This window comes from Urocampus carinirostris, chromosome 2, assembly GCF_059441175.1.
Source record: "Urocampus carinirostris isolate Australia breed hairy pipefish chromosome 2, RoL_Ucar_1.0, whole genome shotgun sequence".
NCBI lineage: Eukaryota > Metazoa > Chordata > Actinopteri > Syngnathiformes > Syngnathidae > Urocampus > Urocampus carinirostris.
In genome coordinates this window covers 67,899,277-67,920,126 of record NC_142350.1, presented here as the reverse complement: position 1 = coordinate 67,920,126, position 20,850 = coordinate 67,899,277, and the positions used below count along the sequence as shown (strand labels likewise).

General features: G+C 41.1%; 1 protein-coding gene across 1 annotated transcript in view; it reads left to right on the top strand.

Annotated features, from left to right (window-relative positions):
• The window catches only part of LOC148373084 (semaphorin-7A), a 55,056-nt gene extending 36,400 nt beyond the window's left edge, over positions 1 to 18,656 (top strand). Inside the window, exons 11-14 of the mRNA XM_088327585.1 lie at positions 7,638 to 7,753; positions 9,021 to 9,193; positions 13,760 to 13,815; positions 17,131 to 18,656. Coding sequence (XP_088183711.1) covers positions 7,638 to 7,753; positions 9,021 to 9,193; positions 13,760 to 13,815; positions 17,131 to 17,462 — 677 coding nt within the window. The 3' untranslated portion in view covers positions 17,463 to 18,656. The remainder of the gene's footprint in view (positions 1 to 7,637; positions 7,754 to 9,020; positions 9,194 to 13,759; positions 13,816 to 17,130) is intronic.
• The last annotated feature ends 2,194 nt before the right edge of the window (positions 18,657 to 20,850 follow it).

The following is a 20,850-nucleotide window of genomic DNA, read 5'->3' as shown; positions in this document are numbered from 1 at the left end:
GGAAGCCCCCCCTGGGCCTCACCATCTCTTAGAAGAGTCCCGATGTCTGGGGTACTCAAAACAACACCGAGCGTTTCTACGTCATCAGGGCCTTTCTGCGTCTGGATGTGCTTATCTCATCATCTTTTCGTCCCGTTCCCGCCGTTCCTGTAAACAACATTTTCCACCAGGGTGCCCTGACCATGCACCACAGCCCAGTCTGTGAATATCTTTTGCATTGAATGTAATTTGTATTCAATCGTATAAAATCCTTTATAGTCCAATGTATAAAATCCTTCAACACATAATTATGATATGAGAAAGACAGAGAGAAAAGCGAGAGAAAGAGTGAAAGGGTGAAAGATAAAGAAAAAATAAAGAGAGAAAAAGGGGAGAAATATAGGTTGTGAAGGAAAAAGAAAAATGTATGAAATAAAGATAGAGAAAAGAAAGAAAGAACAGAAAAGACAACTAAAGAGTGAGGTGCCTGGACATATTTAAAACTGCAGCTCATTTCTCTCTTGCGCTTCTTTCCGTGTTGTCTTGCGGACCGGATTAAAACCCCCAACGGGCCTGATCCAGCCCGTGGGCCGCCTGTTCGACCCTTGGAGGAGATCGCCATAGCAACCATCGCAAGTCCCGTCTATGTTTCAAAGCCATGGCTCGATATAAAAGACTCGCCCAGGATAAAAAGAGAGAATTCAAAAATAGAAGAAGAAGGCAGAGAAATGTCACCGTCGGCGAAATAAACGCAGCAGCAAAAGAAAGGAAGCAGAGCCGGTTTGTAGACGGCGCTGTTCTCAGCCAATCAGAACGCCAGGCAGACGACAGCCCTGCCCCTTATTGCATGGCACGTGAGTGGCTGCACCAACTCAACGAGTCATTTGACTCACGAGTCAGTTCGTGGTCCGATCTATCAAATTTATGAAATTCGGGATGTCATTAATGGTGTAACAAATTTAAGTTACGAGGGAGAGAGAGAGAGAGAGAGAGAGGTGTAAATAGGAGAGAGAGAGAGAGGGGGGGGGGGAGAGAGAGAGAGAGCGAGAGAGAGAGAGACAGAAATGGTAGAGAGAGAGAGACGGAAATGGTAGAGAGAGAGACGGAAATGTTAAAGAGAAGGAGAGAGAGAGACAGATGGAAATGGTAGAGAGAGGGACAGAGAGAGAGAGAAAGAAAGAAAGACGAAAATGGGAGAGAGAGAGGGACAGAAAGAGAGAGAGAGAGGCAGAGAGAGAGAGAGAGAGAGAGAAGGAGAGAGAGAGAGAGAGAGAAGGAGAGAGAGGGGTGTAAATAGGAGAGAGAGAGAGAGAGTGGTGTAAATAGGAGAGAGAGAGAGAGAGAGAGAGAGAGAGAGAGGTAAGGAAATGGTAGAGAGAGGGACAGAGAGAGAGAGAGAAAGAAAGACGTAAATGGGAGAGAGAGGGACAGAGAGAGAGAGAGAGAGAGAGAGAGAGAGAGAGAGAGAGAGAGAGAGAGAGAGAGAGAGAGAGAGAGAGAGAGAGAGAGAGAGAGAGAGAGAGAAGGAAATGGTAGGAAGAGAAAGGGGGGTGAGTTTCAGGTCCCCCGCCTTAACGAAAGTTAAAGGGACAGTATGTATTATTTGCTGGCAAAACGGCAAAAACGTTTGCTGAAAACACAACCAAAATAATATAAGCACATCGTTACTTTTGAAAAGAAGAAAAAGAAAATCAAAATATAAAGAAATTAAAGAAAAAAAGGAAAAAAATAAAAAAGAATTGCATTAGCATATTTGCTATTGGAGTAATCCAAAAGTCATTGAAAGTAATCCAGTTAAAGTAACCCTACCCAACCCTAAAAATAATGTTTTTTTGAATAGATAGCTTTCCTTGTGTGCTGAGAAGGTCTGGGCAGTGTATAATTGTGTGGGATCTAAATCGAGCTCTCACATGTGGGAGAGCTATTTATAAGTTGCTAACGCTAAAAAAAGATACACCAGGCATTTTGATGTTTTTTTTACAACTGCCAGTCTTGGAGAAATATAGGTTCGAGAATGAATTCCTTCTTCTCGTACGCTTTCAAAGAAATGCAGGAATGCAGATGACGTCAGAGGGAGTTTCTTGCTTTATTGTTGCATCTTCAGTGTCACAAGAGAACTCAGAAAATCTTAGACATAACAGAGCTTTTATAGCTTCAAAGGAGTAAAACTGAAAGGGGGGTTCAGCCCCACGAGAGGGCTTACGTATCTTTCCCCGGAAATGTTTTCGCCTCAGTTTTCTCAGAAAGTCTTCGGCAGGTCAAATGCTTCCCTTAAGGAGAATTGTTTGTACTTAATTCGTGTGCCGAGACTTTTCCCGAAAGTCTGATGTCAGCACGTCTCTATTCCACAACACCAGTTGGAGGGGGAGGGGCCAGGAGAGGAGAAACTTACACGTCCATCTCCTTGGTCGCGCTCCTAACTCTGGGGGACCCTTCCCCCACCAAACTGCATTTATTTAGGCAGAACGAAGAAAGAGAAAGAAATAAAAACCCCTTTGGGCGGTACGGTACCAGGGTTGGGTCGGGTTCCTTTAACTGGATTACTTTCAATGACTTTTGGATGACTCCAATACCTAATATGCTAATAAAAGACAAAAGAAACCAAATATGAATAAAATGATGACTCACAACACATGGTAAGCTTTCTCTCCTGGCTTTGATCTCTTTGATCTCCGGCAAAACTAACATAAAATGCGACAGAAACAAAATGAAAATCAATCCAAACAGCTTGCCGACATTATTTTGGCTGTTCCGTGTATTCCGTTACTCCCCAAGCCTGCACAAAATTGAGTACCGTATTTTCCGCACTATAGGGCGCACCGGGTTATAGGGCGCACCCCCAAAAAATAGTTTTTGGTCCTATATCTTCCATAGATAAGGCGCACCGGATTATAAGGCGCTACAATGGGAACGTGGACAAAACAGTCAGATTGTTCAGTCCAACTTCTTCCCCCCTTACATTCTGAAAGCTTGCAAAGAAGCAAATACGTGTCGAAAACACGTGCGGATGCGGTGTCCGTACGATGTCACTCAAATGCATCGTTCCAAATATCATTCGGAAGGTTAAAGTCTTGGGATTCAAGAAATGCCAACCATTCCTTAGTTTCTATTTTCTTTTTCGCTCGCAACTTTACTGTGCATATGACAATAAACACTTGGAATTGAGTTGAATTTAAAAAAAGACCCATCACAGAAACATCGAGATCACTCTGAAACAAGATACTGGGAAAATATATAGCCGGAGTAGCTCACCGAAGTCGTTGCGTTCAATAATAATGTGCAACCATGGTCCGCTTATATCCGTGAGTGTAATAAATCCAGGAGAGTCAAATATTTACAAATACAGAATGGTAAAACATGTTTCCTCTATGTTGTAGACAACCAAATTTGCTATTCACATTCCTCTTTTTTGGGCAATTGCAGGCTTGGTTTCGCCCCTTTAGCCTATGCGAGCCTGTAAATGATCAAAAGGATCCGCCTCTTGACCTCCGAATAACTTTAGCCAATAGCGATCGATTCAACTGATGATTGACACATCTTTTTCGGCCAATTGCAGGGTTTTTTTTGCCGCTTTAGCCTATGCGAGCCTGTAAATGATCAAAAGGATCCGCCCCTTTACCTCCGAATAACTTTAGCCAATAGTGATCGATTCAAATAATGATTGACACATTGGTTAGCCAATGAAACGCCGGTAAATAAATCCCAGCATACTTCGCGTTCGGGGGAAAATCTAGTCGGCGACTTAATATTGATCCATATATAAGGCGCACTGTATTATAAGCCGCATGGTCAGTTTTTGAAAAAAATAAAGGCTTTTAGGTGCGCCTTATAGAGCGGAAAATACGGTAATTGAAAGTAATCCAGTTAAAGTAACCCTACCCAACCCTGGCGGTACCAATATTTGAAACACCAGAAACATGATACCCTCTGGTTTAGAAATACACACTTTTTGGGGAAGTACCCTAAGACCAACTTAAAAATTGTGCATGCGAGCAATTCTGTGTAGACAGTTCAACCCCCGATTGTCTTTTCGCAAGCTTTCAAATAAATCCTCATTTTTTGTCCACTCAGCAGCAAATCTTGTGCACTGTCACCCGTTTTTATCCCGCAGTGCCGCTCGCTGCTGATCTCATGTTTCGATAGCGGAGCATCTCGGTGAAAAAAACACACCCCGTAAAACGTATGTCGCATTAGCGTTGACAAAAAAAAATGCGCTTTGAAGCAGTGTTCCTTCTTTGCTGCGCGCGTGCGCAATGGCGCACTGCTCGCACATTCTCAGCGCACAAGAAAATCTAGCCAGCGCACAAAAATCAGGGCTCAAAATGACTCATTAAGAAGCCAATTAAGTCAAAGTTACATTGCATGAAGGTCAAAATACACAGGTTCCCCTGACGTTGTGTCCTAAATGCGGTGTTTTGAAGTCAAGGTCGACGTAGAACGAAGTTGAGTAAAGTCGGTAGAGTTTGTCGAGAACCGGCTTCTTCGGCTCGGCTCACTCAAAGGAATCGACTCTTTCGGGTCCTAAACGGCTCTTCGGGTTGTTTTTGCTTCTTTCATCCCAACATGACCAAATATTATGTAAAACTATGCACAAAATGACATAAAAGAAGGGCGGATTAGAACAAAAAAGAAAAAAAAATACCAAAATGAAAAAGTAGTGAAAAGCGGAGAAAAAAAGAAACAAAAGGAAGAGAGGAAAAGAAGGAAAAATTTAGAAAAAAATAGGTAGAGAGAGAGAGAGAGAGAGAGAGAGAGAGAAGAGAGAGAGAGAGAGAGAGAGAGAGAGAGAGAGAGAGAGAGAGAGAGAGTGAGTGAATTCAGTGTCTTTGTTCGAGACACCTGGCTTTGGCCACATCAACTTGACCTATTTCAACCAGCAGCTTGTTTTTCTCTTGCGCTTCTCTGAGCGTTTCCTCGCGGGCCGGATTCAATCCCTTAGCGGGCCTGATCTGGCCCGCGGGCCGCCTCTTTGACACCTGCGCACTAGAGTGATATGGCTTACGTTGAATATGGCTCTTTCAACATTTTGGTTTTTTGAACCCTGGTCAAGGAGGTAAAAAAAATAAACAAAAATCATAGAATACACAAAGATAAGCTCCGGGAGTATTCACCGCTATCTTCATTCTCGTTAGCGACAAGATAACTGGGTCACCCTATGCCATTTTTTGGATAGTATTTGTTGGAAACCACATTGTGGATTTTCTTGGGGTGTTTTTACAGTACTCTACTCCCACAAATAGACTGGATTCATTTTCCTTTCTGTTTCCATAGCGATGGTACGTGATCCGTGTTCCCGAGCAAGGGAGTGAAAACGAGTTTCCGAGGAATACTTGGAGATAGATAGATGTTTAGATAGATATTTAGATAGATAGATGTCTAGATGTCTAGATGGATGTCTAGATAGATGTCTAGATAGATATATGTGTAGATAGATAGATGTCTAGGTAGATGTCTAGATAGATAGATAGATAGATGTCTAGATGGATGTTTAGCTGGATATCTAGATGGATGTCTAGATGGATGTCTAGATAGATAGATGTCTAGATAGATAGATGTCTAGATAGATGTCTAGATAGATAGATGTCTAGATGGATGTCTAGATAGATGTCTAGATAGATAGATACATGTCTGGATAGATAGCTAGATGTCTAGATAGATGGATGGATGTCTAGATAGATGTCTAGATAGATATGTAGATAGATGTCTAGATACATAGATAGATAGATACCTTGATACATAGATAGATGACTAGATAGATAGATGTCTAGATAGTTGGATAGATGTCCATATAGATGTCCAGATAGATGTCCAGATAGATAGATGTCTAGATAGATAGATAGATAGATAGACAGATAGATGTCTAGAAATATAGGTAGATGTCTAAATAGATAGATGTCTAGATAGATGTATAGATAGATGTCTAGATAGATAGATAGATGGATAGATGTCTAGATAGATGTCTAGATACATAGATAGATAGATACCTTGATACATAGATAGATGACTAGATAGATAGATGTCTAGATAGTTGGATAGATGGATAGATGTCCAGATAGATGTCCAGATAGATAGATGTCTAGATAGATAGACAGATAGATGTCTAGAAATATAGGTAGATGTCTAAATAGATAGATGTCTAGATAGATGTATAGATAGATGTCTAGATAGATAGATAGATAGATGGATAGATGTCTAGATAGATGTCTAGATACATAGATAGATAGATACCTTGATACATAGATAGATGTCTAGATAGATAGATGTCTAGATAGATGTATGGATAGATGTCTAGATAGATGACTAGATAGATAGATGTCTAGATAGATAGATAGATAGATGTCTAGATGCCTAGATGTCTAGTTGACTAGGTGTCTAGATAGATGTCTAGATAGATAGATAGATGTCTACTTTCTTCATCCCCGTAGGGAAATTCAGACTTCCAGCAGTATCCTTGTGTTGTTTATTAACAGATTAACAGGATGGCCTCGGGGTGCTGTGTTGTAGTTTAGCAACAGCAGAGTGGATGACGTCACACGCTAGGCCAAAAATTCGACGTCCCTGCAGCAGATGGAAATCTTTGTGCCCAGGGTTACACCACCTTGTGTCCACGTAAATAGCGAGTCCGCCTCTTCTCTGCTTCCCGCAGGCTTTTGTGTCTCTGTCTGCCCTGAAAGCTGAATCCGGGTAGCTCCACGTTAGCGTCCGGGATGCTATACGTGAGCCACGTTTCTATAAAACACAGCAAGCTGCATTCCCTGTGAGCTTTGATGTTTTTCACCAGCACAACCAGTTCCTCGGTCTTTTTTGGTAGAGAGTTCACATTTAGCATGATTACGGACGTTACCGAAGACTTATAACGCCGCTAGCCGCTTAGCCTTAGCTCCAGTTCTGCATCCACGATAGGGCCCCCTTATCACGCCGGCGCGAGGATTCTTCAGGACAAGGAGTTGATTCCTCGAATAAACGCATTTTTGCGCGTTAAAACCCGTAACCATTGGATAGAAAGTATTCCAAAATGTAGTTGTCAAACGGGACAAAAACACCAAAGATAGAAGCAAACAAAAAATCACCAAAGGAGCGAAATAACACAGAGCCGCTGAAAAGGCTGCCTCTCGCGGCGGCGCCTATAATCAAGATGAACCATATTCTCCATCTTTGTCTGCATTTGTGATTCACAAGTGCCATTTTCAGACCGCTTTGTGATATTTTATTTATAACTCCTAAACGAAATCGCACAACAAACCTGCTGTTACTATGCGTCTCCAGCAGTTGGCAGTAATGCACCACTAATCACCAAGTCATAATCAACATCGTCAATGCAAAAATAAGCGTAGCATACCATAGGACTCGTTACCCTTACTAGGTCTCGGGTGTGAAAACGGAATAAGTGTGTCAAATATGTAGTATACTCTGTCTTACTGGTCATTAAAACTCCCAAGATGGCACACCATGGCTAGGAAATCTCTGAGGACCTATAAACAATGACTTGTGGCACTCAATAAGGCTGCCCAAGGCTACAAGATGATTCCCATCACCCTGAGGTGGCCAAAATGCTCAGAATACGGCGACATCTAGTGGGGAAATAATACACACTGTCCCTTTAACTTTCATATTACAAACGATAGCTTTGTGATGGAGTTTTCTTGATTTGTGCGCAGAGCAAGGAAAAGTCCTGAAAGTCCTCCACAGCAGCGAAGGGGTCTTCATCGTCTCCCAGTATTCCATGTTCCGCAACGAGGGGCCCGTCCTCAACATGGCCATCAACCCCCAGAAGGTAAGCGAGAGAGGGAGAAAAAGAGAGAAGGGAAGAGAGATAACAAGAGAGAGAACAAAGGAGACAACGAAATGGACAGAAAAGTAAAGAAGGAGGGAGAAAAGGGGAGAAAGAGAAAGAAAAAGAGCACAATAGAGAGCGAACGAGAGCGATAACAAGAGAGAGAACAAAAGAGACAAAAAAAGAGACAGAAAAGTAAAGAAAGATGGAGAAAAGGGGAGAAAGAGAAATAAATTGAGCACAATAGAGAGGGAAAGAGGGCGATAACAAGAGAGAGAATAAAGAGAACAAGAGCAAGAGAGAAGTAGGGAGACAAAAAAGTGAAGAGAGAGAGAAAAAAGTTAGAAGGAGAAAAAGAGCAAGCACAATTGAGAGAAAAAGAGGGAAAATGAAAGAAAGAGAAAAAGGGGGGAGAAAAAGAAAGAGACAGAAAAGGGGAGAAAAAATGAGAGCGAGAGGGATCAAAATGATGAGAGAAAAAGAGAGAGATAGAAAGAAAAAAGAAAAAGTGAGTGTGAGTAGAGAGAAATATAGTTAAAAGAGCAAAAGAGAGAGAAAAAAAGACAGACATGTAAAAAAGAAAGTGAGAAAGAAAGAGAAAAAAGTAGAGAGCGAATGAAAGAGAGCGTGAGAAAGAGAATGTAAGAAAAAAGAGAGCAAGAAAGTGGAAAAGAGAGAGAATGAAAAGAGAAAGAAGACAGACGAAGAGAAAAAATAAAGAGGGAGAAAGAGAGAAGGAAAGCGAGAGAGAAGGAAAGAGAACAAAGGAGACAATAAACGACAAAGAAAAGTAAAGAAAGAGGGAGAAAAAGGGTGAAAAATAATGAGCACAATAGAGAAGGAAAGAGAGCAATAATAAGACAGAGAACCAAGAAAGAGAGAACTAGAGCAAGAGATAGGTAGGGAGACAGAAAAGTGAAAGAGAGAGAAAAAGTTAAAAACAGAAAGAGCAAGCACAATAGAGAGGGAGAGAAACGAAGGGAAAGAGAGAGAGAGAGGGAGAAGAAAGAAATATAGTTAAAAAAGAGCAAAAGAGAGAGAAAAAAAGACTGAGGCATGAAAAAAGAGAAAGAGAGAGTGAGAAAGAAAGAGAAAAAAGTAGAGAGTAAATGATAGAGAGAGAAAGTGAGGAAGAGACAAAGAAAAGAGAAAGAGAGGCAAAGAAAAAAAGGAGAGAGAAAATCGAAGCCCTCGGTGGTCCCGACCTGGCCCGCGGGCCCTATGCTCGACTCCAGCAGTGTAAAAAAACCCTACCGTTTTGCCGCAGGGTCACTTGTACGTCGCCACGGCGATGGAGGTGCAACGCCTGCCATTGGCCGACTGCGGTCGCTATGGCGACACCTGCCGCGATTGCATCCTCTCCAGGGACCCGTACTGCGCTTGGGACAAAACCAGGAGGAAGTGCGTCTCCGTCCCGCCAGGATATAACGTCACCACCGGGTAAGAGTGTCCTTCGTCACCGATACCTCTTTTGGAGAGGACGTCCTCGGGCGTCGCCCCAAAATATACGCAGAGACAGAAATATGGCAGAAAGGGAACGTCCTTTATTCAGCAATATTCAAGCCACGTTGGAAATTCGCCCGAGAGACGCTGGCATTTATACTTCATCACCGATACCTCTACTCGCGAATCAAATTTGTTCCCGGAGTAGCTTCGTATGTAGAAACGCATTTTGAATGTAAATGCGCTAATCCGTTCCGAGCCCCGCAAAAGTATACTTTTTTTAAATAAATCCAAAAACAGCATGAGAACATAAAAAAAGGAGGCATGTCGTATAAAAAAAGATTAAAAAGGAAACTAGACAATTCCCGCGGCAATTGTAAGAGTTGTGATTGATCTGGCAGATGTTGGTAGAGAACCGGTAGCGTTGAGTTGTTAGCATTATGAGTTAGCATAAAGTTTTTAACTCAGAGAGATGTATTTTTAATTTTTAACTTGTTTCTGTGGGGGGAATCCCCCCCCCCCCCGGTACTGGAAAGTTCATTTGAGATGGACCCACAACCGTTACCAACAAGGATATGCCTTGTGGAGGTGTAAAAAACACATTCCTGGTAATAACGTAGTAATAACACTGTTATTACACGTTAGCATCACTTTCTAGCATGTACCCATTAGCATAACTCATCAACATGAGGCCATTAGCATAATTTTTAAATATGAAGTCGTTAAAATATTGCCATTACCAAAATATTTAGCATGAAGAAGTTAGCATTTAGATGTTAGCATCACTTTTAAGCATGTATCCGTTAGCATAACTCATCAACATGAGTCAATTAGCATTATTTGAAAATATGAAGTCGTTTAAATATAGCCGTTACCAAAAATTTTTAGCATAAAGAAGTTAGCATTTAGCCATAAGCATCACTTTTAGCATGTATATGTTAGCATAACTCATCAACAAGAGCCCATTAGCATAATTTGTAAATTTGAAGTCGTTAAAATAAAGCCATTACCAAAAATGGCTGCGCCAGCCCAACTTGTCACCAACAGTTTTTACAGCTAGCATAAGTAAGCATAGCATCAACCTCTCATCGCTAATACTTGGGCTTGTCCCCGGAGTAGCTTAGTATGTAGAAACGCATTTTAAATTTAAATGCGCTAATCCGTTCCAAGCCCACCAAAAGTATGATACTTTTTATAATAAATCCTAAAAGAGGATGAGAACATAAAAAAAGAGAGGCATGCCATATAAAAAAAGAATAAAGGAAATCATAAAAATAGTCCTTAACCCTACAACTAGCTTTTTTGGAGAGGTCGTCGTCGGGCATCGCCCCAAAATATACGCAGAGACAGAAATATGGCAGAAAGGGAACGTCCTTTATTCAACAAAATTCAAGCCACGTTGGAAATTTGCCCAAGAGACGCTGGCATTTATACTATGTGTTCACAACATCACGTGATGTTTTTCTCGGAATTGAAAGTGTTTTTTCTCGGAATCGTCTCGCTTAGTCGACAACTTGTGATTTTTTTGTACTAACATTATCTCATAACATCCTACCAGATGTCTGTTGTCAGCTCGAAGGCTGCTGATTTACAGTTAATTCACAACAGCCTCTCTGTTTACTGCTACTTAACAGTGTTATGTGCCTCGTGTTTCTGTGAAAAACCGATCCAATGACGTCTGATTTCCACAATCCGTCGGGAGTGATAGCCCGACTTGGATAAACCTTCTTTCCACAAATTCAGAGATTTCATGGAATTTTTCAAAAAAGCCTTTAATTTGGGCTGATGGAATGATGGGTGCATCCTCCTCCTTGTCATCTCTGAACTCAAATGGCGGTGTGTGTTTTCATACCTTTCTATTATCTCTTGCTTTCTTTCCATGGGCGGAAAAAGTCTCTTCCTCTTTTTTTCTCCGTGTTCACTTTTCTGTATGTCTTTCGTGGGGTCCATTGTGAGTGATAGCTCTTCATAGCAATACCCTACAGTAGACTGTTTACAGAGCGGGAAGGGGACACGAAGAGCATGCTAGGATTTACGCATACACACCAGGTAGAACTGTGGGAGGAGGGAATTGCAGCGCATACAGTAATGGATTTTGGACTTTGTATCCTGAAACACCTTTGTAACTAGAGGCAATATTTTCCCGTTTAGGTACTTTGTAACCTGAAACTTTTGTAGATACATTTGTAAGTAGAGGTGCCACTGTATATAGCGCTTTTCAAGTCACTAACCACCTCCCAAAGTGCTTTACAATGTGCTTCACACTAACTCATTCACACACACACACTCCCACACTGAAAGCCAGAAGCGGCCACGCAAGACATTGGGGTTTTCGTGTCTTGCCCAAGGACACTTTGACAATTAATACAGAGGTGCTGGAGCTGGGAATCGAACCTGCGACCTCTTGGTCCCTAACCAAGCAAGGTTCTGTTCAGGTCTGTTATCAGGCTCATCAGAATGGTCCATAATAGACATCATACAAAAATGTAACAGTAAAATGACCAATGTTTACCGCGGTTTGCCGGCAGAATGAACAAATTCACTCTACCCTTTCATGTAGTCGTAATAAATATATGTCAGGACCAGAACGGAGACAGGACCCACCTGCGTTGCGTTTCTCACAAGAGAAACTGCGCCCACGATCGGTGTTCGCTGGAGGCGGGAAGCAAGTCGCTCTGTTACTCGGATTTTGCTCCGAAATCGAAAGTGGATCTTCCCTGGCGAGCAATGGCGGTGTCAAGGACGGAAAAACAGGTCGATAGCTGAGACAGGAGAGCAAAAACGTGGTCGGGGTTGGAAGTGAGTCGTAAGCCAGAAAAGGAGAGAAGACGTCGTCGGGGACAAAAAGAGGTCGGGAGCCGGGATGGGAGAGCAGGCGTGGTCAGGATCAAAAACGAGTCAGAGCCAGGGACAGACGGGAGCAAAAAAAAAAAACGGGAGAGGTGGGAGTCAGGGTTGAAAAAAGGATAGATTGTTGTCTAGATAGATGTCTAGACAGATGTCTGGATAGATAGATGTCTAGATAGATGTCTAGACAGATGTCTAGATAGATGTCTAGACAGATGTCTAGATAGATAGACAGATGTCTAGATAGATGTCTAGATATATAGATAGATAGATGGATAGGTGTCCAGATAGATAGATAGATAGATGTCTAGATATATAGATAGATGGATAGATGTCTAGATATATAGGTGGATGGATAGATAGATGGATGGATGTCTAAATATATGTCTAGATAGATGTCTAGATAGATAGATATATGTCTAGATAGATAGATGTCTAGATATATTTCTAGATAGATGTCTAGATAGATGTCTGGATAGATAGATGGCTAGATAGATAGATCTCTAGATAGATGTCTAGATAGATAGAAGTATGTCTAGATAAATGTCTAGTTGGATGTCTAGATAGGTAGATGTCTAGATAGATAAATGTCTAGATAGATGTCTAGATAGATGTCTAGATAGATATATAGATAGATGGATAGATGTCTAGGTAGATGTCTAGATAGATGTCTAGATGGATGTCTAGGTAGATGGATGCCTAGATAGATGGATGTCTAGATAGATGTCTAGATAGATGCCTAGATAGATGGATGTCTAGATAGATGCCTAGATGTCTAGATAGATGTCTAGATAGATGGATGTCTAGATAGATGCCTAGATGTCTAGATAGATGTCTAGATAGATGTCTAGATAGATGTCTAGATAGATGGATGTCTAGGTAGATGGATGCCTAGATAGATGGATGTCTAGATAGATGTCTAGATGTCTAGATAGATGTCTAGATAGATGCCTAGATAGATAGATGTCTAGATAGATGTCTAGATAGATGTCTAGATGGATGCCTAGATGGATGCCTAGATAGATGGATGTCTAGATAGATGTCTAGATGTCTAGATAGATGTCTAGATAGATAGATAGATAGATAGATAGATAGATGTCTAGATCGATAGATAGATCGATGTCTAGATAGATATAGATACTTTCTTCATCCCCGTAGGGAAGTTCGCACTTCCAGCAGTATCCTTGTGTTAGAGAACAAAATAAAAGATATAGAATACAAAAATACCCAATATAACGTTTTGCTATAGAGTATTTAAATAGTGTTACGGAAAATACACACTGTCGTAAAAATAGGGTAATATACAAATGTGGGGGTGGGGTTTATTGTGGGCTTTTACTCACTCGGGTGGGGTTAAAGAGCCTCATGGCATGAGGAAGAAATGATCTCCTCAGTCTGTCCGTGGAACAAGACTGTGACAGCAGTCTGTCGCTGAAGCTGCTCTCTGACAAAATTAGCCCCTTGGAAAATGTATCTCAGTCAAAGAAACTAATTTATGTACGAAACCAAGTGGATGCTAATAGCTCCTCTGAATGACCTACTTTTCCCTGGAAGAGTTCATCTTCAAAATGCAGATGTCGGCACTCCAGGAGCCTATCTTTTCGGGAAAGACGGTTTTAAGTACATTCGGTATCATTTGAATATTTTATTGCGGGTATGAAGCGCACTCGCAAGCTAATTGCTAGCTAAGAGTTTCATGATTTTCTCTCCTCACAGGACGCTCCTTCAGAATCTGGACCAATCCAACTCGTCCGTTTGCGGGGAGGCTGCTGGTGAGGATTCTTTATCTGCTCTTGGATGCTCTTTGTATCTTAATGAAGTTCAAAGATGACTATCATTTAATGAAGTCCTAAAAACCCTATCTAAGCCGAAGCTGACTTCAGAGCTTTTCGGTGCATCTCCGAGCTAATCGTTTCTTTTAAATCCCCCCGCAAAATTAGCTTATAGACGTCATGTTATTCTTATTTTTTTGCACTTTGTCAATTGATGCATTGCAGCCTTAGTCACTGACAGTGAAACGTTATGCGACTGGGTCTACCATTGGTTCTGGTTCTGATTCTATCCCTCACAACATGGGACAACTGGTCAAGTAGACATTGGAAACTGACGTTTGAATCTCAAATTTGAACACGTGAATAGTTGGACATTGTTTATCTCGTCTAGTAAATTGTTCCAAAGTTTGACTCCGCACACAAACACACACATACTTTTCCTGGTGGTTCTCACCTTTGGGATTCCATTAACTCTGACTCCATTAACCAAACACAAAATTGAACAGGAAAGCCGACATTTTATTTCGGCGGATTTATTCTCCCTAACAATTTAACTAAGTGTACTCCATCGAAAACTGCCGAAGTGACGTTGGCGTCTCTGGAAAGCCTTCTTCTCAAGTCCTTTAGCTTTCTCTTCTCGGTCCAGGTCTCCCTGCAAGATGGTGTCTCGGCTCCTCCCATGGGCGTGCCAAGCGGTTGCACACTCACGCGGTCTGTTATCAAAAGAACTGGACAAAATATTATGAATTTCGAACAGCCTGCCCTGTCGTTGAACTAAAGCCCACTCAGTGAAAATCTTTATTGGATTATGAGTCAATCGTGTAAAATCCTTTATAGTCAAATGTAAAAAATCCTTTAATGCCTTAGTTTGTATGTGTGTGTTTTCCAACTTGCGATTACCAAAGATTATTAGTTTATCAAACTATGAAAGGAAAAAAAAAATGTTATGATTTTTAAAGCATACCGCCTTTAAGGAGGTTGATGACACAAAAAAATGGTGTGTCACCAAAAATGTATATAAAATACAAATCATATTTTATTTAGGGTTAAATTCAAGTGAGTATTCAAAGTATTTTTCTAAACATTTTTGCAAATTTTAGTAGAAACAAGGGAAAGGGAACCAATCGGACATTTTAGCCTGTCAACAAACTACCCCGCAAGAGGTGGGTTTTGACTCGGTCCTGTTCCTGTTGGTATTTCCTGTCCAGTATTGTTCCTGTTTATTTTGTCCTGTTTGATTTCAGTTTCCAGTTTTGATTCCGTCTATTTTCGTCCTGTTTATTGTTTTCTCCAGTTTTCGTTCCCGTCTAGTTTGTCCTGTTTAATTTCGATAATCCTGTCTGTCCCGTTCCATCTATTTAAGCTCAGTGCTCCCATTTTTCCTTTGTCAGCCCGTCAACAAACTTCTGTCACGCAAGACGTAGGTTTTGACTCCTGTTGGTATTTCCTGTCCGGTATTGTTCCTTTTCATTTTGTCCTGTTTAATGTCAGTTTCCAGTTTTGTTTCCGTCTATTTTTGTCCTGTTTATTATTTTCTCCAGTTTTCGTTCCTGTCTAGTTCGTCCTGTTTAATTTCGATAATCCTGTCTGTCCCGTCCTGTCCGGTATCGACCCCATCTGTCCGATATCCACTCAGGTTCCCGTCCTATCATTTCACGCCAGACCGGCTACCTAACGTGCATGACTCCTATTTCTCGTAAAACAACAGGCTTGTGTGAGAACGTCACACGTTTGGGTCCTGATCCTGTTCCGGTTCTTGACACAGAGCATCGCCCATATCATAAAATCCCAGTTCAGCAAAGTAAGGCATTTAATTTCGAAAAATGACGCCAACACTGGGGCCTCCCTCCTACCTCGGTTGAGGATTTCACACCTAATGACTCATAGGTTACTCCTCCATCTTGTCCAACTGTCCTTCCAAAAATAGAATAAAGTAATGTGATTTATTTGTTCTTTTTCTGGGAAAAAAAACGGATCAAATTATAATAAAACTTCAAAAATGGAGTAGGAATCGAATAAAATCCCATATTACAGAAAAATGATCAACCGGATTAATTCACCTGTATTGTCATGGTTGCCATGGCGCCCAATTGGTCCCGCCCGTGTGGCGCCGGCTACGGCTCGTTAACAAATTGGCTTTCCATCTATTTAAGCTCAGTGCTCTCATTTTTCCTTTGTCAGTCCGTCAACAAACTTCTGTCCCGCAAGACGTAGGTTTTGACTCCTGTTGGTATTTCCTGTCCAATATTGTTTATCGTTTATTTTGTCCTGTTTAATTTCGGTTTTCAGTTTTGTTTCCGTCTATTTTTTGTCCTGTTTGTTATTTTCTCCAGTTTTCGTTCCCGTCTAGTTTGTCCTGTTTATTTTCAATATCCTGTTTCATTATCTAGCCTGTCCGTTATCTACTGTGTCAATGAAATTGAGTTTTTATAAAAATGAACATCAGTATCATGGTTCATGTGTTTTGAACTATTATTCACTACAAATATTCTTACCACTAGGGGCCAGTAAATATTACGCACTGTCCATCCAAAAATAGAATAGATTAAAGTAATGTGATTTATTTGTTATTTTTCTGGAAAAAAACAGATCAAATTATAGTAAAACTTAAAAAAATGGAATCGAATAAAATCCCATATTACAGAAAAAATATCAATCGGATTAATTCACCTGTATCATCACAGTTGCCATGGCGCCCAATTGGTCCCGCCCGTGTGGCGCCAGCTGCGGCGCGTTAACAGATTGGCTTTCAATCTATTTAAGCTCAGTGACTCATTTTTCCTTTGTCAGTCCGTCAATGAACCTCTGCCCGCAAGACGTAGGTTTTGACTCCTGTTGGTAATTCCTGTCCGGCATTGTTCCTGTTTATTTTGTCCTGTTTAATGTCAGTTTCCAGTTTTGTTTCCGTCTATTTTTGTCCCGTTTATTATTTTATCCAGTTTTCGTTCCCAGTTTGTCCTGTTTAATTTCGATAATCCTGTCTGTCCCGTCCTGTCCGGTATCGACCCCATCTGTCCGATATCAGGTTGGGCAATTGGTATCGATCCCGTCCTATCATTTCATGCCAGACCTCTGTCTAACGTGCATGACTCCCAATTATTCGTAAAATAAAAGGCTTGTGTGAGAACGTCACCCGTTTGGGTCCTGATCCTTTTCTGGTTCTCGACACCCGTATCATAAAAACACAGCATTTAATTTCAAAAAATGACGCCAACACCAGGGCCTCCCTCCTACCTCGGTTGAGAATTTCACACCGAATGACTCATAGGTTACTCTTCCAACTTGTCCAACTGTCCTCCAACTGTCCTCCCACAGCCCTCAAGCTGCGTCGCACCTCCCCCAAGGAAGTGGTGGCGCCGTCCAACACCTCCGTCTTCCTGCCCTGCCCGGTGCGTTCCTTCCACGCCACCTACCGCTGGGAGAAGGACAACTGCGTCAAGAACTACCCTTGCCTCTTCTCGGGCGATTTTTGCGTCCTGGGGCCGGCGTTGGACACCCCTCTGAGGGAGGGGGTCTTCCGCTGCATGGCCACCGAGGACGGCTTCAAGGTGGAGGTGGTTTCCTTCCGGCTGGTCAATGGGGGACGGCCGTCTTACGCCTTCGGCCCTTCGCTTTTGCTCGCCGCCATCGCCCTTTGGCTGCATTAGCCGCGGCTAGCGCTAACCGCGTATTGGGTCGGGTTACTTTAACTGGATTACTTTCTATGACTTTTGGTTTACTCCCATACCAAATATGCTAATAAATGACAAAATAAACTAAATATGAATCAAATGATGACTCACAAGACGTGGTAAGCTTTCTCTCCTGGCTTCGATCTCTATAAGGGGAATTCGCATTTTAGCACAATATGCACATCCGGCAAAACTAACATTAAAAGCGACAGAAACGAAATGAAAATAAATCCAAACATCTTGCCAACATCATTTTGGCCCTTCCAGGTATTCCGTTACTCCCCAAGCCTGCACAAAATTTACTCATTTTATTCCTATTTAGTTTCTTTTGTCTTTTATTAGCATATTTGGTATTGGAGTCATCCAAAAGTCATTGAAAGTAATCCAGTTAAAGTAACCCTACCCAACCCTGCGCGTATCCTTAATGACTCCCAGTAAGAGGATATGCGCGAGGTTTGGTTCACAAAGGGAAGGGTCTTAAACTAAGGGAATTACCCCAGAAAATACCTAGCATACAGAAATTAGCCTGCAGTTGAAACAAATATGCAAATATTTTCTGGTCCTAAATTCAGGTCACTTAAAGCAGTTTTCATTTGAGCTGTGAAAAGTGATGGGTCCCGGGGACTCGCATGCTTAAAAATCTACGGGTCCCAACTGAGATCTATGGCTCCCCGAAATTTAGTGTGATCGAGGTTGAAATCGTAAATCTGCGACAAATATATAAATGAATATATAAATCTATATATTCATTCAGTTTTAATCATCACAGTTGATTGGTAATACAAATCAGTTATCACTTCAGATTTTTTAGTTCACAATATTGTACATTATACAAAATAATATTGCTGAAATATTTATATATTCATTCAGATTTTTCAGTTCATATAATCTTCGTGGTTTGCTGTCCCGCCACAGTTGTAATGCCTTCTCAAGGTCCAATCCATTATCCTCCTCCTCATAGCATCACCAGGAATATAATTGAGTCCATTTTGGCAGAAAAGTGCTTTTCTTGCTAGGATTCTTTTGTTTATTTTCTTTCGTCGAATCGTTCGCTTCAACACACGTGTTTTCCTTGCCTCCGTTAGAGCAAAAGAAGTTAAAAAGGCATAGAGAAAGAGACAAAGGGCAACAAAGGAAGAGAAAAAGAGAGACACAGAGAGTGAAAGAGACAGAGAGTGGGGGAAAAAGGGTGGGGGAGGGGGAGAGAGAGAGAGAGAGAGAGAGAGAGAGAGAGAGAGAGAGAGAGAGAGAGAGAGAGAGAGAGAGAGGGAAAGAAAGAGACAGAAAGAAATCCAACGGGAATTAGAAAGAGAGAAGGATAGAAGGGGAAAGCAAAAGAGAGCGAGGAGAAAAAAGGAAACAAGGAAAAGAGAGAAAAATAAGGTAAAAAGACAGAGAGAGAGAGAGAGAGAGAGAGAGAAAAATAAATAAATACAAGTACAACGTCTTTGTTCGAGGCACCTGGCTTTGGCAACATCAAATTGACTTATTTCAACCTGCAGCTCGTTTTTTCTCTTGCGCTTCTCTGAGCACTCGCGGGCCGGATTCAATCCCTTAGCGGGCCTGATCCGTCCCGCGGACCGCCAGTTGGACACCTGTGTCCTAGTGGTAAAAAAACTGTATCGATTTGACAACAAGCAAAAAATACATGAGCTAGCATATAAAAATGCATTCTCTAAATACTTGTATGTCATGAAATTTGTGTTTATTTTACAAAAAATGAGGCTAGCCTGAAGGGAGCTGACGTAATTGTCGGCCGTCTTGTTGCTAAAAGAAATAATGAGAAAAAAAATGGCAGTTTGGTCACCGAGTCACCTTAAGTTGTATTCTTTATCTAGTACTCGATTTGATGGCAGTACACAATACAGCGATATTCAGTGATGGAATAATACACCGTGTTCCTTAAGGTATATGACATAATGGAATTTAATTTATGATAAAAATAAACATTCAAGTCATTTCTCTGGAAAATGTAAGGCTTCTTGAAAGCTTTGACGTTTTTTTTTTTAAATATTTGTAGTTTTCGGATTAAAGAATATTGTGCCATTTTTTTCAAATTGTATCTACTAAATTTCCTCGGGAAAATACTCCAAATGCACATACTCCCAACACCCCAGGCGAGGTGATAAGTCATTGTTATCTGCACAGACTGAAACCATGGACACATTTCAAAGCAAAAGTGGTTTACGACACCCTTGCACTCAAAGCTGAGGTCAAACTTAGGACAAGTATTTTGGAGTATAAGTGGAATAAAACAGCGTAAAATATAGTATATAACCTTATTCCCTCTTTTGGACTGCAATTAGTCCACTCCAAATGCTTTAACATCAAACATCCATGCCAATTATTACAACCGGTACGTTAGTTTTCTAGATAGGTACCGAATCGAATACTCAACCTTCCGGTATTGAGATAACATTAGTAGTGTTGATAAGTACTGATAAACCCTGATGACCAATTCACTGATATTAGCATTTTTTTTTTCTTGAATTTAATATCAAATGATTGCAAAAACCGACAAAAGAATGAATTAAAAAAAAAAAAACGGACAGCTGTCGATCACAAATGCCTTCAGTTCCTGATTTTCTTGATGTTATACCCGAGAGGCGATACCAAAAGCGATAGCTTTTGAAAGAACTGATATTTTCAAATATAGCCTGGCGTCACCCCAATTCCCATTCCTGGTATTGTTAAACTGGACTTAAAAGTTGGCTCACTTTCAGTATTATTTTTTTGTCTACCGAGTAAACATTTACAACAAAATCGTAAAATGTGTTTATTTATTTGATAATTTATATCTATCTATCTACCATGGTCATATCCCTCAAGAGGGGTGACCGACGACAAGACAAACACAAACAATAACAAAGAAAATAAAAAAGGGAAAAAAATATTCTGATATTGAGGCTCCGAGAGAGGGTTTCTTCTTCCGAGGGGGAGCGTGATGTTTATATATTGAGAAGCACTGAACTAATGCAAAGTACATCAGGATTAATAACACAAATATTTGGATAAAAAGCATATTCTTTATCCATCTATCTACCCTGGTCATTTCCCTCGAGAGGGAGACAGACACATACAAAAATAAAGAAAATAAAAAGGGGAAAAAGTTGCAAAAAACACACAACATTTTTGGACCATGGCCAACTCAAATGCCCAAACAAGTTAAGCACCTCAGCACCCAAGTTGGTCATGCTTTCGGCCCTCCAGATGAAACGGCAAGGCAAAGAAATGGGGGCAGGAGATCGAAAGGTCTCGCAAACCCTAGTTATAGGCTCACTAAATGTGAGAGGATGTGGAAGTAAAGCGACTGAGTGGAAGAAAGAGCAGATTGGACGTACGATGTCTAAATGGAATATTGATG